The following is a 16,878-nucleotide window of genomic DNA, read 5'->3' as shown; positions in this document are numbered from 1 at the left end:
AAACCACAGGGAAACCACAGGGAAACCACAGGAGACACCACAGGAGAAACCACAGGGGAAACCACAGGGAAACCACAGGAGAAACCACAGAGAAACCACAGAGAAACCACAGGAGAAACCACAGGAGACACCACAGGAGAAACCACAGAGAAACCACAGGAGAAACCACAGAGAAACCACAGGAGAAACCACAGGAGAAACTACAGAGAAGCCACAGGAGAATACACAGGAGAATCCACAGGAGAAACCACAGGAGAAACCACAGGAGAAACCACAGGAGAAACCACAGAGAAACCACAGGAGAAACCACAGAGAAACCACAGGAGAAACCACAGGAGAAACCACAGGAGAAGCCACAGGAGAAACCACAGGAGAAACCACAGGAGACACCACAGAGAAACCACAGGAGAAACCACAGGAGAAACCACAGGGAAACCACAGGAGAAACCACAGGAGAACCACAGAGGAACCACAGGAGAAACCACAGGAGAAACCACAGAGAAACCACAGGAGAAACCACAGGAGAAACCACAGAGAAACCACAGGAGAAACCACAGGAGAAACCACAGAGAAACCACAGGAGAAACCACAGAAGAAACCACAGAGAAACCACAGGAGAAACCACAGGAGAAACCACAGAAGAAACCACAGGAGAAACCACAGGAGAAACCACAGGAGAAACCACAGGAGAAACCACAGGAGAAACCACAGACACTAATCTATGTCCATGTACTCAGAGAATGAGACTGAAGAGAGACCATAAACCCGTCCCTGATCCAAACTAACATGTCTGAAGACAATGACACTGGAGAGATCAGGAGGTAGATAAACCACATGTGACATTTGGTAACAAGCCACAGAGAAACCACAGGAGAAACCACATGACTTACTGGGACATTTGTAGTTGGGACACTTCTTATCTGTTGTAGGAAATAGAGAAACCAAAATGAATAGGACATTTTCACATCAATGTTTTACAGTCTGTATCAGCACCAAGGGGTTCACGTGTGTGTGTGTGTGTGTGTGTGTGTGTGTGTGTGTGTGTGTACCTTCACAGATGCGTGTGGTGAGGTTCTGTAAGAAGCTGTCATCCAGCAGCTCAGCGAAGTTCTCCAGTACGAAGGAGAAGCCTGGTTTAGGGTCACTCGTACAGACCACAGCACTGAGCTGTTCATGGTTGGGTTGACGGCCAGAGTAGTCCTTCACTCCCAGACCACCCACCTGACAGAGAGAGGGGGGCAGGGTTAGTGTGTGTGTGTGTGTGTGTGTGTGTGTGTGTGTGTGTAATGGACTGTGCGTTGTGATATGATGTTGCTGGTCGTACTAAAGCCTCAATCCTTCGAACCTTCAGGTGCTCAGAACTGGAAATAACTGCATAGCACCCAGTTAATGGTATGAGGCAAGCGGAGAGGTTTCACACAGAGTGGTGTCCCTTACCTTGATGCCCTTCCTACAGAGTGGTGTCCCTCGCCTTGATGCCCTCCACACAGAGTGGTGTCTCTCACCTTGATGCCCTTCACACAGAGTGGTGTCCCTCACCTTGATGCCCTTCACACAGAGTTGTGTTCCTTACCTTGATGCCCTTCACACAGAGTGGTGTTCCTTTCCACAGAGTGTTGTCCCTCACCTTGATGCCCTTCCTACAGAGTGGTGTCCCTCACCTTGATGCCCTTCACACAGAGTGGTGTCCCTCACCTTGATGCCCTTCACACAGAGTGGTGTCCCTCACCTTGATGCCCTTCACACAGAGTGGTGTCCCTCACCTTGATGCCCTTCACACAGAGTGGTGTCCTTCACCTCGATGCCCTTCACACAGAGTGGTGTCCCTCACCTTGATGCCCTTCACACAGAGTGGTGTCCCTCACCTTGATGCCCTTCCTACAGAGTGGTGTCCCTCACCTTGATGCCCTTCACACAGAGTGGTGTCCCTCACCTTGATGCCCTTCACACAGAGTGGTGTCCCTCACCTTGATGCCCTTCACACAGAGTGGTGTCTCTCACCTTGATGCCCTTCACACAGAGTGGTGTCCCTCACCTCGATGCCCTTCACACAGAGTGGTGTCCCTCACCTTGATGCCCTTCCTACAGAGTGGTGTCCCTCACCTTGATGCCCTTCACACAGAGTGGTGTCCCTTACCTTGATGCCCTTCACACAGAGTGGTGTCCCTCACCTTGATGCCCTTCACACAGAGTGGTGTCCCTCACCTTGATGCCCTTCCCACAGAGTGGTGTCCCTTCACACAGAGTGGTGTCCCTCACCTTGATGCCCTTCACACAGAGTGCTGTCCCTCACCTTGATGCCCTTCCTACAGAGTGGTGTCCCTTCACACAGAGTGGTGTCCCTCACCTTGATGCCCTTCACACAGAGTGGTGTCCCTCACCTTGATGCCCTTCACACAGAGTGGTGTCCCTCACCTTGATGCCCTTCCTACAGAGTGGTGTCCCTTCACACAGAGTGGTGTCCCTCACCTTGATGCCCTTCACACAGAGTGGTGTCCCTTCACACAGAGTGGTGTCCCTCACCTTGATGCCTTTCACACAGAGTGGTGTCCCTCACCTTGATGCCCTTCCTACAGAGTGGTGTCCCTCACCTTGATGCCCTTCACACAGAGTGGTGTCCCTCACCTTGATGCCTTTCACACAGAGTGGTGTCCCTCACCTTGATGCCCTTCCTACAGAGTGGTGTCCCTCACCTTGATGCCCTTCACACAGAGTGGTGTCCCTCACCTTGATGCCCTTCACACAGAGTGGTGTCCCTCACCCTGATGCCCTTCACACAGAGTGGTGTCCCTTCACACAGAGTGGTGTCCCTCACCTTGATGCCCTTCCCACAGAGTGGTGTCCCTTACCTTGATGCCCTTCACACAGAGTGGTGTCCCTCACCTTGATGCCCTTCCCACAGAGTGGTGTCCCTCACCTTGATGCCCTTAACACAGAGTGGTGTCCCTCACCTTGATGCCCTTCCTACAGAGTGGTGTCCCTTCACACAGAGTGGTGTCCCTCACCTTGATGCCCTTCACACAGAGTGGTGTCCCTTCACACAGAGTGGTGTCCCTCACCTTGATGCCTTTCACACAGAGTGGTGTCCCTCACCTTGATGCCCTTCCTACAGAGTGGTGTCCCTCACCTTGATGCCCTTCACACAGAGTGGTGTCCCTCACCTTGATGCCTTTCACACAGAGTGGTGTCCCTCACCTTGATGCACTTCCTACAGAGTGGTGTCCCTCACCTTGATGCCCTTCACACAGAGTGGTGTCCCTCACCTTGATGCCTTTCACACAGAGTGGTGTCCCTCACCTTGATGCCCTTCCTACAGAGTGGTGTCCCTCACCTTGATGCCCTTCACACAGAGTGGTGTCCCTCACCTTGATGCCCTTCACACAGAGTGGTGTCCCTCACCCTGATGCCCTTCACACAGAGTGGTGTCCCTTCACACAGAGTGGTGTCCCTCACCTTGATGCCCTTCCCACAGAGTGGTGTCCCTTACCTTGATGCCCTTCACACAGAGTGGTGTCCCTCACCTTGATGCCCTTCCCACAGAGTGTGTTGAGCGGTGTTTTATCTCTGGTGATATCAGAGCGTCCGTCAGTGAGCACTAGGACCACGCGGTTCTCCTGCTGCAGACGGTCAATCATGTTGGTCAGAGAGAACTGCAGAGCCTCCCCTGTATAGGTGGCCTCAGCCAGCCAGCGCAGGTCCCGCACCGCCCTACACACAACATACAGGGTAATGATTGGGTGTGTGTGTGTGTGTGTCTGTGTGTGTCTGTGTGTGTGTGTGTGTACTTACTGTTTGAGCTCAGTGAGTGTGTTAATGTTGGGGTCTCCCAGTCTGACAGCCTCCTGGGCTCCATCCCCACTGTACTGCACCACGCCTACCCTGGACTCATTAAAACCAAACTACAAACACACACACACACACACACATGAGCACATGTGCGAGTAAAATGTATAGCAAAATAAATTGCTGCCGTAGCTATTTTCAAAGTGTTTCATACTCTGGTAATCACACAAACAAATATGAATCCCATAGCCCACCTTGTGCAGCAAAAGTACCTGGGTTTAACTAGCTTCCACAGTCACAAAGTCAGATTCCACAGCCATAAAGTCAGACTCCACAGGCACAAAGACAGATTCCACAGCCACAAACTCAGATTCCACAGCCACAAACTCAAATTCCACAGCCACAAACTCAAATTGCACAGCCACAAACTCAAATTCCACAGCCACAAACTCAGATTCCACAGCCACAAACTCAGATTCCACAGCCACAAAGTCAGATTCCACAGCCACAAAGTCAGATTCCACAGCCACAAAGTCTGACTCCACAGCCACAAAGTCTGACTCCACAGCCACAAAGTCAGATTCTACAGCCACAAAGTCTGACTCCACAGCCACAAAGTCTGACTCCACAGCTACAAAGTCAGATTCTACAGTCACAAAGTCAGATTCCACAGTCACAAAGTCAGATTCTACAGTCACAAAATCTGACTCCACAGTCACAAAGTCGGTAGACCCGACGGCTAGTGGTTAGAGCGTTGGACTAGTAACCGGAAGGTTGCAAGTTCAAACCACCGAGCTGACAAGGTACAAATCTGTCGTTCTGCCCCTGAACAGGCAGATAACCCACTGTTCCTAGGCCATCATTGAAAATAAGAATTTGTTCTTAACTGACTTGCCTAGTTAAATAAAGGTAAAAAAATGATTCCACAGCCACAAATCCACAGCCACAAAGTCAGATTCCACAGACATAAAGTCAGATTCCACAGACATAAAGTCAGATTCCACAGACATAAAGTCAGATTCCACAGACATAAAGTCAGATTCCACAGACATAAAGTCAGATTCCACAGACACAAAGTCAGATTCCACAGACATAAAGTCAGATTCCACAGACATAAAGTCAGATTCCACAGACATAAAGTCAGATTCCACAGACATAAAGTCAGATTCCACAGACACAAAGTCAGATTCCACAGACATAAAGTCAGATTCCACAGACATAAAGTCAGATTCCACAGACACAAAGTCAGATTCCACAGACATAAAGTAAGATTCCAGTGAAAGTTGCGCCTCTGGAACACCCCAAATCTTTTTATTCATGAGTCCCATAGGGCAGCACACAATTGGCCCAGCGTCGTCTGGGTTTGGCCGGTGTTGGCCATCATTGTAAATAAGAATTTGTTCCTAACTGACTTGTCTAGTTAAAATAAAGGTTAAATTAAAAAAATAATTTTTTTTTTTTTTTTTTAAATCCTTATTGACTGTAATGTGATTTGTTTATTCAAATAAAGTATTCGTTAAAGTATATTTTAAAAATAGTACTCACATTGACTTGCTGGTCCTTAATAAGGCGGTCTATGACGGTTATGATGAAGTCCTTAGCTAGAGCGAAGTTAGTGGAGCCGATACTCTCAGAACTGTCCACGATGAAGGCCAGGTCCAGGGGCCCACACTTACACTCTACATCAGGACAGACACATTAGACAGACAGACACATTAGACAGACAGACAGACATTAGACAGACAGACATTAGACAGACAGATAGACAGACAGACAGACAGACAGACAGACAGACAGACAGACAGACATTAGACAGACAGACACATTAGATGACCAGGTCCAGGGGCCCGCACTTACACTCTACATCAGGACAGACAGACACATTAGACAGACAGACACATTAGACAGACAGACAGACATTAGACAAACAGATAGACAGACATTAGACAGACAGATAGACAGACATTAGACAGACAGACATTAGACAGACATTAGACAGACATTAGACAGACAGACATTAGACAGACATTAGACAGACAGACATTAGACAGACAGATAGACAGACATTAGACAGACAGATAGACAGACATTAGACAAACAGATAGACAGACATTAGACAGACAGATAGACAGACATTAGACAGACAGACATTAGACAGACATTAGACAGACAGACATTAGACAGACAGACATTAGACAGACAGACATTAGACAGACATTAGACAGACAGACATTAGACAGACAGACATTAGACAGACATTAGACAGACAGACATTAGACAAACAGACATTAGACAGACAGACAGACAGACAGACATTAGACAAACAGACAGACAGACATAGACAAACAGACATTAGACAGACAGACAGACATTAGACAGACAGACAGACATTAGACAGACATTAGACAGACAGACATTAGACAGACAGACATTAGACAGACATTAGACAGACAGACATTAGACAGACATACAGACAGACATTAGACAAACAGACAGACAGACATTAGACAAACAGACATTAGACAGACAGACAGACATTAGACAGACAGACAGACATTAGACAGACAGACAGACATTAGACAGACAGACAGACATTAGACAAACAGACATTAGACAAACAGACAGACAGACATTAGACAAACAGACAGACAGACAATAGACAAACAGACAGACAGACATTAGACAAACAGACAGACAGACATTAGACAGACAGATAGACAGACAGACATTAGACAGACAGATAGACAGACATTAGACAGACAGATAGACAGACATTAGACAGACATTAGACAGACAGACATTAGACAGACATTAGACAGACATTAGACAGACAGACAGACATTAGACAAACAGACAGACAGACATTAGACAGACAGACATTAGACAGACAGACAGACAGACATTAGACAGACAGACATTAGACAAACAGACAGACAGACATTAGACAGACAGACATTAGACAGACAGACATTAGACAGACAGACAGACAGACAGACATTAGATAGACAGACATTAGACAGACAGACAGACATTAGACAGAAAGACATTAGACAAACAGACAGACAGACAGACAGACAGACAGACAGACAGACAGACAGACAGACAGACAGACAGGCATTAGACAAACAGATAGACAGACATTAGACAGACAGACAGACAGACATTAGACAGACAGACATTAGACATTAGACATTAGACAGACAGACATTAGACAGACAGACATTAGACAGACAGACAGACAGACAGACAGACAGACAGACAGACAGACAGACAGACAGACAGACAGACAGACAGACAGACAGACAGACAGACAGACAGACAGACAGACATTAGACAAACAGACAGACAGACATTAGAGAAACAGACAGACAGACATTAGACAAACAGACAGACAGACAGACATTAGACAAACAGACAGACAGACATTAGACAAACAGACAGACAGACAGACAGACATTAGACAGACAGACAGACAGACATTAGACAAACAGATAGACAGACATTAGACAGACAGACATTAGATAGACAGATAGACAGACATTAGACAGACAGACATTAGACAGACAGATAGACAGACATTAGACAGACAGACATTAGACAGACAGACATTAGACAGACAGATAGACAGACATTAGACAGACAGACATTAGACAAACAGACAGACAGACATTAGACAGACAGACATTAGACAGACATTAGACAGACAGATAGACAGACATTAGACAGACAGACATTAGACAGACAGACAGACAGACATTAGACAGACAGACATTAGACAGACATACATTAGACATTAGATAGACAGACATTAGACAGACATTAGACAGACATTAGACAGACAGACATTAGACAGACATTAGATAGACAGACATTAGACATTAGATAGACAGACATTAGACAGACATTAGACAGACAGACATTAGACAGACATTAGACAGACAGATAGACAGACATTAGACAGACAGACATTAGACAGACATTAGACAAACAGATAGACAGACATTAGACAGACAGACATTAGACATTAGATAGACAGACATTAGACAGACAGATAGACATACATTAGACAGACAGACATTAGACAGACAGACATTAGACAGACAGACATTAGACAGACAGACATTAGACATTAGATAGACAGACATTAGACAGACATTAGACAGACATTAGACAAACAGACAGACAGACATTAGACAGACAGACATTAGACAGACAGACATTAGACATTAGATAGACAGACATTAGACAGACATTAGACAGACATTAGACAAACAGACAGACAGACATTAGACAGACAGACATTAGACAGACAGACAGACAGACAGACATTAGACAGACAGATAGACAGACATTAGACAGACAGACAGACATTAGACAGACAGACATTAGACAGACAGACAGACAGACATTAGACAGACAGACATTAGACAGACAGACAGACAGACAGACATTAGACAGACAGACATTAGACAGACAGACATTAGACAAACAGACATTAGACAAACAGACATTAGACAGACAGACAGACATTAGACAGACAGACATTAGACAGACAGACAGACAGACATTAGACAGACAGACATTAGACAAACAGATAGACATTAGACAAACAGACAGACAGACATTAGACAGACATACAGACATTAGACAGACAGACATTAGACAGACAGACATTAGACAAACAGATAGACAGACATTAGACAGACATTAGACAGACAGACATTGGACAGACAGACATTAGACAAACAGACAGACATTAGACAGACAGACATTAGACAGACAGACAGACATTAGACAAACAGACAGACAGACATTAGACAGACAGACAGACAGACATTAGACAGACAGACATTAGACAGACAGAACATTAGACAGACATTAGACAAACAGACAGACATTAGACAGACAGACAGACATTAGACAAACAGATAGACAGACAGATAGACAGACATTAGACAGACAGACATTAGACAGACAGACATTAGACAGACAGACAGACATTAGACAAACAGATAGACAGACAGATAGACAGACAGATAGACAGACAGACAGATAGACAGACATTAGACAGACAGACAGACAGACAGACATTAGACAAACAGATAGACAGACATTAGACATTAGACAGACATTAGACAGACAGACATTAGACAGACAGATATATTTTAGACAGACACATTAGACAGACAGACACATTAGACAGACAGACAGACATTAGACAGACAGACATTAGATAGACAGATAGACACACACATTAGACAGACAGACACATTAGACAGACAGACAGACATTAGACAGACAGAAAGACATTAGACAGACAGATAGACATTAGACAGACAGACATTAGACAGACACATTAGACAGACAGACACATTAGACACACACAGACAGACAGACACATTAGACACACACAGACAGACAGACAGACAGACATTAGACACAGACAGACAGACACATTAGACACAGACAGACAGACACATTAGACACAGACAGACAGACAGACAGACAGACAGACAGACAGACAGACAGACAGACAGACAGACAGACAGACAGACAGACAGACAGACAGACAGACAGACAGACAGACAGACATTAGACACAGACAGACAGACAGACGGACGGACGGACAGACAGAGTATGGGCATAATGGTGACTGAAGAGCTATAAGATAAACTCAGAAGCCAATGAGATGATGGGATGGACTCACCACAGCATGCTGTAGGAAACAAATTAAACAAATGTTAGTCATTCCAGTGTGTCTGAGTTTCTGTGTGTGTGTGTGGGGGGAGGGGGGGCAGACTTACAGCAAAGCTTCATGATGATATCCAGAATCTCACATTCCTGTAGATAACAGGAATATAGATAACAGTAATATAGATAACAGGAATATAGATAACAGGAATATAGATAACAGGAATATAGATAACAGTTATATAGATAACAGGAATATAGATAACAGGAATATAGATAACAGTTATATAGATAACAGGAATATAGATAACAGGAATATAGATAACAGGAATATAGATAACAGGAATATAGATAACAGTAATATAGATAACAGGAATATAGATAACAGGAATATAGATAACAGGAATATAGATAACAGTTATATAGATAACAGGAATATAGATAACAGGAATATAGATAACAGGAATATAGATAACAGGAATATAGAGACAACAGTTATATAGATAACAGGAATATAGATAACAGTAATATAGATAACAGTAATATAGATAACAGTTATATAGATAACAGGAATATAGATAACAGGAATATAGATAACAGGAATATAGATAACAGGAATATAGATAACAGGAATATAGATAACAGTTATATAGATAACAGGAATATAGATAACAGGAATATAGATAACAGTTATATAGATAACAGGAATATAGATAACAGGAATATAGATAACAGGAATATAGATAACAGGAATATAGATAACAGTAATATAGATAACAGGAATATAGATAACAGGAATATAGATGTACAGAATATAGAGGCAACAGTTATATAGATGTACAGAATATAGAGACAACAGTTATATAGATAACAGTAATATAGATAACAGTTATATAGATGTACAGAATATAGAGGCAACAGTTATATAGATGTACAGAATATAGAGACAACAGTTATATAGATGTACAGAATATAGAGACAACAGTTATATAGATGTACAGAATATAGAGACAACAGTTATATAGATGTACAGAATATAGAGACAACAGTTATATAGATAACAGTTATATAGATGTACAGAATATAGAGGCAACAGTTATATAGATGTACAGAATATAGAGACAACAGTTATATAGATGTACAGAATATAGAGACAACAGTTATATAGATGTACAGAATATAGAGACAACAGTTATATAGATGTACAGAATATAGAGACAACAGTTATATAGATAACAGTTATATAGATGTACAGAATATAGAGGCAACAGTTATATAGATGTACAGAATATAGAGACAACAGTTATATAGATGTACAGAATATAGAGACAACAGTTATATAGATGTACAGAATATAGAGGCAACAGTTATATAGATGTACAGAATATAGAGACAACAGTTATATAGATGTACAGAATATAGAGACAACAGTTATATAGATGTACAGAATATAGAGACAACAGTTATATAGATGTACAGAATATAGAGACAACAGTTATATAGATGTACAGAATATAGAGGCAACAGTTATATAGATGTACAGAATATAGAGACAACAGTTATATAGATGTACAGAATATAGAGACAACAGTTATATAGATGTACAGAATATAGAGGCAACAGTTATATAGATGTACAGAATATAGAGACAACAGTTATATAGATGTACAGAATATAGAGACAACAGTTATATAGATGTACAGAATATAGAGGCAACAGTTATATAGATAACAGTAATATAGATGTACAGAATATAGAGACAACAGTTATATAGATGTACAGAATATAGAGACAACAGTTATATAGATGTACAGAATATAGAGACAACAGTTATATAGATGTACAGAATATAGAGACAACAGTTATATAGATGTACAGAATATAGAGACAACAGTTATATAGATGTACAGAATATAGAGACAACAGTTATATAGATGTACAGAATATAGAGACAACAGTTATATAGATAACAGTAATATAGAGACAACAGTTATATAGATAACAGTTATATAGATGTACAGAATATAGAGACAACAGTTATATAGATGTACAGAATATAGAGACAACAGTTATATAGATGTACAGAATATAGAGACAACAGTTATATAGATGTACAGAATATAGAGACAACAGTTATATAGATAACAGTAATATAGATAACAGGAATATAGATAACAGGAATATAGATAACAGTTATATAGATGTACAGAATATAGAGACAACAGTTATATAGATGTACAGAATATAGAGACAACAGTTATATAGATGTACAGAATATAGAGACAACAGTTATATAGATAACAGGAATATAGATGTACAGAATATAGAGACAACAGTTATATAGATGTACAGAATATAGAGACAACAGTTATATAGATAACAGTTATATAGATGTACAGAATATAGAGACAACAGTTATATAGATAACAGAATATAGAGACAACAGTTATATAGATAACAGAATATAGAGACAACAGTTATATAGATAACAGAATATAGATAACAGTTATATAGAGACAACAGTTATATAGATGTACAGAATATAGAGACAACAGTTATATAGATGTACAGAATATAGAGACAACAGTTATATAGATGTACAGAATATAGAGGCAACAGTTATATAGATGTACAGAATATAGAGACAACAGTTATATAGATGTACAGAATATAGAGACAACAGTTATATAGATAACAGTAATATATAGACAACAGTAATAGAGACAACAGTTATATAGATAACAGTAATATAGAGACAACAGTTATATAGATGTACAGAATATAGAGGCAACAGTTATATAGATGTACAGAATATAGAGACAACAGTTATATAGATGTACAGAATATAGAGACAACAGTTATATAGATAACAGTAATATATAGACAACAGTAATAGAGACAACAGTTATATAGATAACAGTAATATAGAGACAACAGTTATATAGATAACAGTAATATAGAGACAACAGTTATATAGATAACAGGAATATAGATGTACAGAATATAGAGACAACAGTTATATAGAGACAACAGTAATAGAGACAACAGTTATATAGATAACAGTAATAGAGACAACAGTTATATAGATAACAGTAATATAGAGACAACAGTTATATAGATGTTCAATATAAACAATATAGACATCAATAGAACGTCCTCTCACTGTCAACTGCGTTTATTTTGAGCAAACTTAACATGCGTAAATATTTGTATGAACATAACAAGATTCGACTGAGAAATAAACTGAACAAGTTCCACAGACATGTGACTAACAGAAATGGAATAATGTGTCCCTGAACAAAGGGGGGGTCAAAATCAAAAGTAACAGTCGGTATCTGGTGTGGCCACCAGCTGCATTAAGTACTGCAGTGCATCTCCTCCTCATGGACTGCACCAGATTTGCCAGTTCTTGCTGTGAGATGTTATCCTACTCTTCCCAACTAGGCACCTGCAAGTTCCCAGACATTTCTGGGGGGGAATGGTCCTAGCCCTCACCCTCCGATCCAACAGGTCCCAGACGTGCTCAATGGGATTGGGGTCCGGGCTCTTTGTTGGCCATGGCAGAACACTGACATTCCTGTCTTGCAGGAAATCACGCGCAGAACGAGCAGTATGGCTGGTGGCATTGTAATGTTGGAGGGTCATGTCAGGAAGAGCCTGCAGGAAGGGTACCACATGAGGGAGGAGGATGTCTTCCCTGTAACGCACAGCGTTGAGATTGCCTGCAATGACAACAAGCTCAGTCCAATGATGCTGTGACACACCGCCCCAGACCATGACGGACCCTTCACCTCCAAATCGATCCCGCTCCAGAGTACAGGCCTCGGTGTAACACTCATTCCTTCGACGATAAATGCGAATCTGACCATCACCCCTGGTGAGACAAAACCGTGACTTGTCAGTGAAGAGCACTTTTTGTGATGTTCGGATGTACCGATCCTGTGCAGGTGTTGTTACACGTGGTCTGCCACTGCGAGGACGATCAGCTGTCCGCCCTGTCTCCCTGTAGCGCTGTCTTAGGCGTCTCACAGTATGGACATTGCAATGTATTGCCCTGGCAACATCTGCAGTCCTCAAGCCTCCTTGCATCATGCCTACGGTACGTTCACGCAGATGAGCAGGGACCCTGGGCATCTTTCTTTTGGTGTTTTTCAGAGTCAGTAGAAACGCCTCTTTAGTGTCCTAAGTTTTCATAACTGTGAACTTAATTGACGGCTGTGTGGTCCCATGGTGTTTATACATGCGTACTATTATTTGTACAGATGAACGTGGTACCTTCAGGTGTTTGGAAATTGCTCCCAAGGATGAACCAGACTTGTGGAGGTCTACAATTTATTTTCTGAGGTCTTAGCTGATTTATTTTGATTTTCCCATGATGTCAAGCAAAGAGGCACCGAGTTTGAAGGTAGGCCTTGAAATACATCCACATCCACAGGTACACCTACAATTGACTCAAATGAGGTCAATTAGCCTATCAGAAGCTTCTAAAGCCATGACATCATTTTCTGGAATTTTCCAAGCTGTTTAAAGGCACAGTCAACTTAGTGTATGTAAACTTCTGACCCACTGGAATTGTGACACAGTAAATTATTAATGAAATAATCTGTCTGTAAACAATTGTTGGAAAAAGTACTTGTGTCATGCACAAAGTAGATGTCCTAACCGACTGGCCAAAACTATAGTTTGTTAACAAGAAATGTGTGGAGTGGTTGAAAAACGAGTTTTAATAACTCCAACCTAAGTTAATGTCAACTTCTGACTTCAACTGTAGTAGTACTCTGAGGAGACGGGCTTTAGAACCAGGAAATGGCGGGGTAGAGCGAGGTTGCCATGGTGACGCTGAGTCACCCTACAAAATGACATATGAGAGGCCAGACTGTTCTCCTTACTGAACAGCCGATTGCTGTAACTGCCCTCTCCCTCTGCCCTCTCTCTCTCTCCCTCTCTCTCTGTTTCTTCCTCTCTCTCTGTCTCTCCCTCTCTCTCTGTCTCTCCCTCTCTCTCTGTTTCTCCCTCTGCCCTCTCTCCCTCTCCCTCTCTCCCTCTCCCTCTCTCTCTCCCTCTCCCTCTCTCTCTGTTTCTTCCTCTCTCTCTGTCTCCTCGTGGTGTTTTATTGAGTACTCCAGTCCTCTACAGGGTCTCCTACCCCAACTCCCAGCATTTTTTCCATTTTCATCTCAGGAAGATATACTAGACTCTTCCAAATGTCTTCCAAGAGTCACCTACAAAATAGCGTCTGAGAGGCCAGACTGTTCTCATTACCGAACAGCTTACAGCTGGAACTGCCATATTTTCTCTCTCTCTCTCTCTCTCTCTCTCTCTCTCTCTCTCTGTTTCCCTCTTTCTCTCTGCTTCTCCCCCCGCGCCCGCCCTCTCTCTCTCTCTCTCTCTGTTACGCTCTCGGTTTCTCTCCGTCTCTCTGTTTCTCCCCACACCCCTCCCCCTCTCTCTCCAGTCCTCTACAGGGTCTCCCACCCCGACTCCCAGGGTCTGTTCTGTTTTCATCTCAGGAAGATATTCTAGACTCTTCCAAATGTCTTCCATGTCTTCACTAGCATCAATCCCAGAACAGTAGGGTTCTCAATAAGAGCTCAGGGCTTATTGGATAAGAGTTATGGGTCAGCATTATCATTTAAAGATAAAGGTCAGGGGTTAGAGGTCAAGGGTTAGAGGACAAGGATAAAACTTGATTTAGACTCACATCAGCTCCTGCAGGTCCCGGAGGCCCGACTGGTCCCTGAAAATAGAGAGAAAGAGAGAAAGGGTTTGTTGCCATGCATTACCTTATAGGGAAATTAGTTGCCTTCAGCTGACAGAAACTCTTCTAACTATTGTTATAAGACTATAGACTACAGACTACATGTTCTACTGTCAAAAGACTACAGACTACATGTTCTACTGTCAAAAGACTACATGTTCTACTGTCAAAAAACTACAGACTACAGACTACATGTTCTACTGTTATAAGACTACAGACTACAGACTACAGACTACATGTTATACTGTTATAAGACTACAGACTACAGACTACATGTTCTACTGTTATAAGACTACAGACTACAGACTACATGTTCTATTGTTATAAGACTACAGACTACATGTTCTATTGTTATAAGACTACAGACTACAGACTACATGTTCTACTGTTATAAGACTACAGACTACAGACTACATGTTCTACTGTTATAAGACTACAGACTACATGTTCTATTGTTATAAGACTACAGACTACAGACTACATGATCTACTGTTATAAGACTACAGACTACAGACTACATGTTATACTGTTATAAGACTACAGACTACAGACTACATGTTCTATTGTTATAAGACTACAGACTACATGTTCTATTGTTATAAGACTACAGACTACAGACTACATGTTCTACTGTTATAAGACTACAGACTACAGACTACATGTTCTATTGTTATAAGACTACAGACTACAGACTACATGATCTATTGTTATAAGACTACAGACTACAGACTACATGTTCTACTGTTATAAGACTACAGACTACAGACTACATGTTCTACTGTTATAAGACTACAGACTACAGACTACATGTTCTATTGTTATAAGACTACAGACTACAGACTACATGATCTATTGTTATAAGACTACAGACTACAGACTACATGTTATACTGTTATAAGACTACAGACTACAGACTACATGTTCTATTGTTATAAGACTACAGACTACAGACTACAGACTACATGTTCTACTGTTATAAGACTACAGACTACAGACTACATGTTCTATTGTTATAAGACTACAGACTACAGACTACAGACTACATGATCTATTGTTATAAGACTACAGACTACAGACTACATGTTATACTGTTATAAGACTACAGACTACAGACTACATGTTCTACTGTTATAAGACTACAGACTACAGACTACAGACTACATGATCTATTGTTATAAGACTACAGACTGTGTTCTATTGTTATAAGACTACAGACTACAGACTACATGTTCTACTGTTATAAGACTACAGACTACAGACTACATGTTCTACTGTTATAAGACTACAGACTACAGACTACAGACTACATGATCTATTGTTATAAGACTACAGACTACAGACTACATGTTCTACTGTCATAAGACTACAGATAAGAGAGACTCTCTGTCACACACAATCTCTCCATCTCTCTTCAACTTTGTCTCTCTCTCTCTCTCTCTCTCTATATCTTTCTCTCTCTGTCTCTCTCTCTCTGTCTCTCTCTTTCTCTCTCTCTTTGTCGCTCTTTGTCTCTCTCTTTCTGTCTCTATCTGTCTCTCTGTCTCTCTCTTTCTGTCTCTCTCTTTCTGTCTCTCTATCTATCTGTCTCTCTATCTATCTGTCTCTGTCTATCTGTCTCTCTATCTATCTCTCTCTGTCTATCTCTC

General features: G+C 41.6%; 1 protein-coding gene across 1 annotated transcript in view; it reads right to left on the bottom strand.

Moving 5' to 3' along the window:
- The window catches only part of LOC109884049 (collagen alpha-1(VI) chain-like), a 76,909-nt gene that overhangs the window by 3,322 nt on the left and 56,709 nt on the right, over nt 1–16,878 (bottom strand). Inside the window, 8 exon segments of the mRNA XM_031810018.1 lie at nt 891–920; nt 1,050–1,221; nt 3,522–3,708; nt 3,790–3,899; nt 5,329–5,462; nt 9,491–9,499; nt 9,588–9,624; nt 15,176–15,211. Of these exon segments, the coding sequence (XP_031665878.1) occupies nt 891–920; nt 1,050–1,221; nt 3,522–3,708; nt 3,790–3,899; nt 5,329–5,462; nt 9,491–9,499; nt 9,588–9,624; nt 15,176–15,211 (715 nt within the window).

The sequence above is a fragment of the Oncorhynchus kisutch genome, linkage group LG30, assembly GCF_002021735.2.
Source record: "Oncorhynchus kisutch isolate 150728-3 linkage group LG30, Okis_V2, whole genome shotgun sequence".
Classification (NCBI taxonomy): Eukaryota; Metazoa; Chordata; class Actinopteri; order Salmoniformes; family Salmonidae; genus Oncorhynchus; species Oncorhynchus kisutch.
Note: the sequence above shows the minus strand (reverse complement) of the source record. Positions and strands in the feature narration are given on the sequence as shown.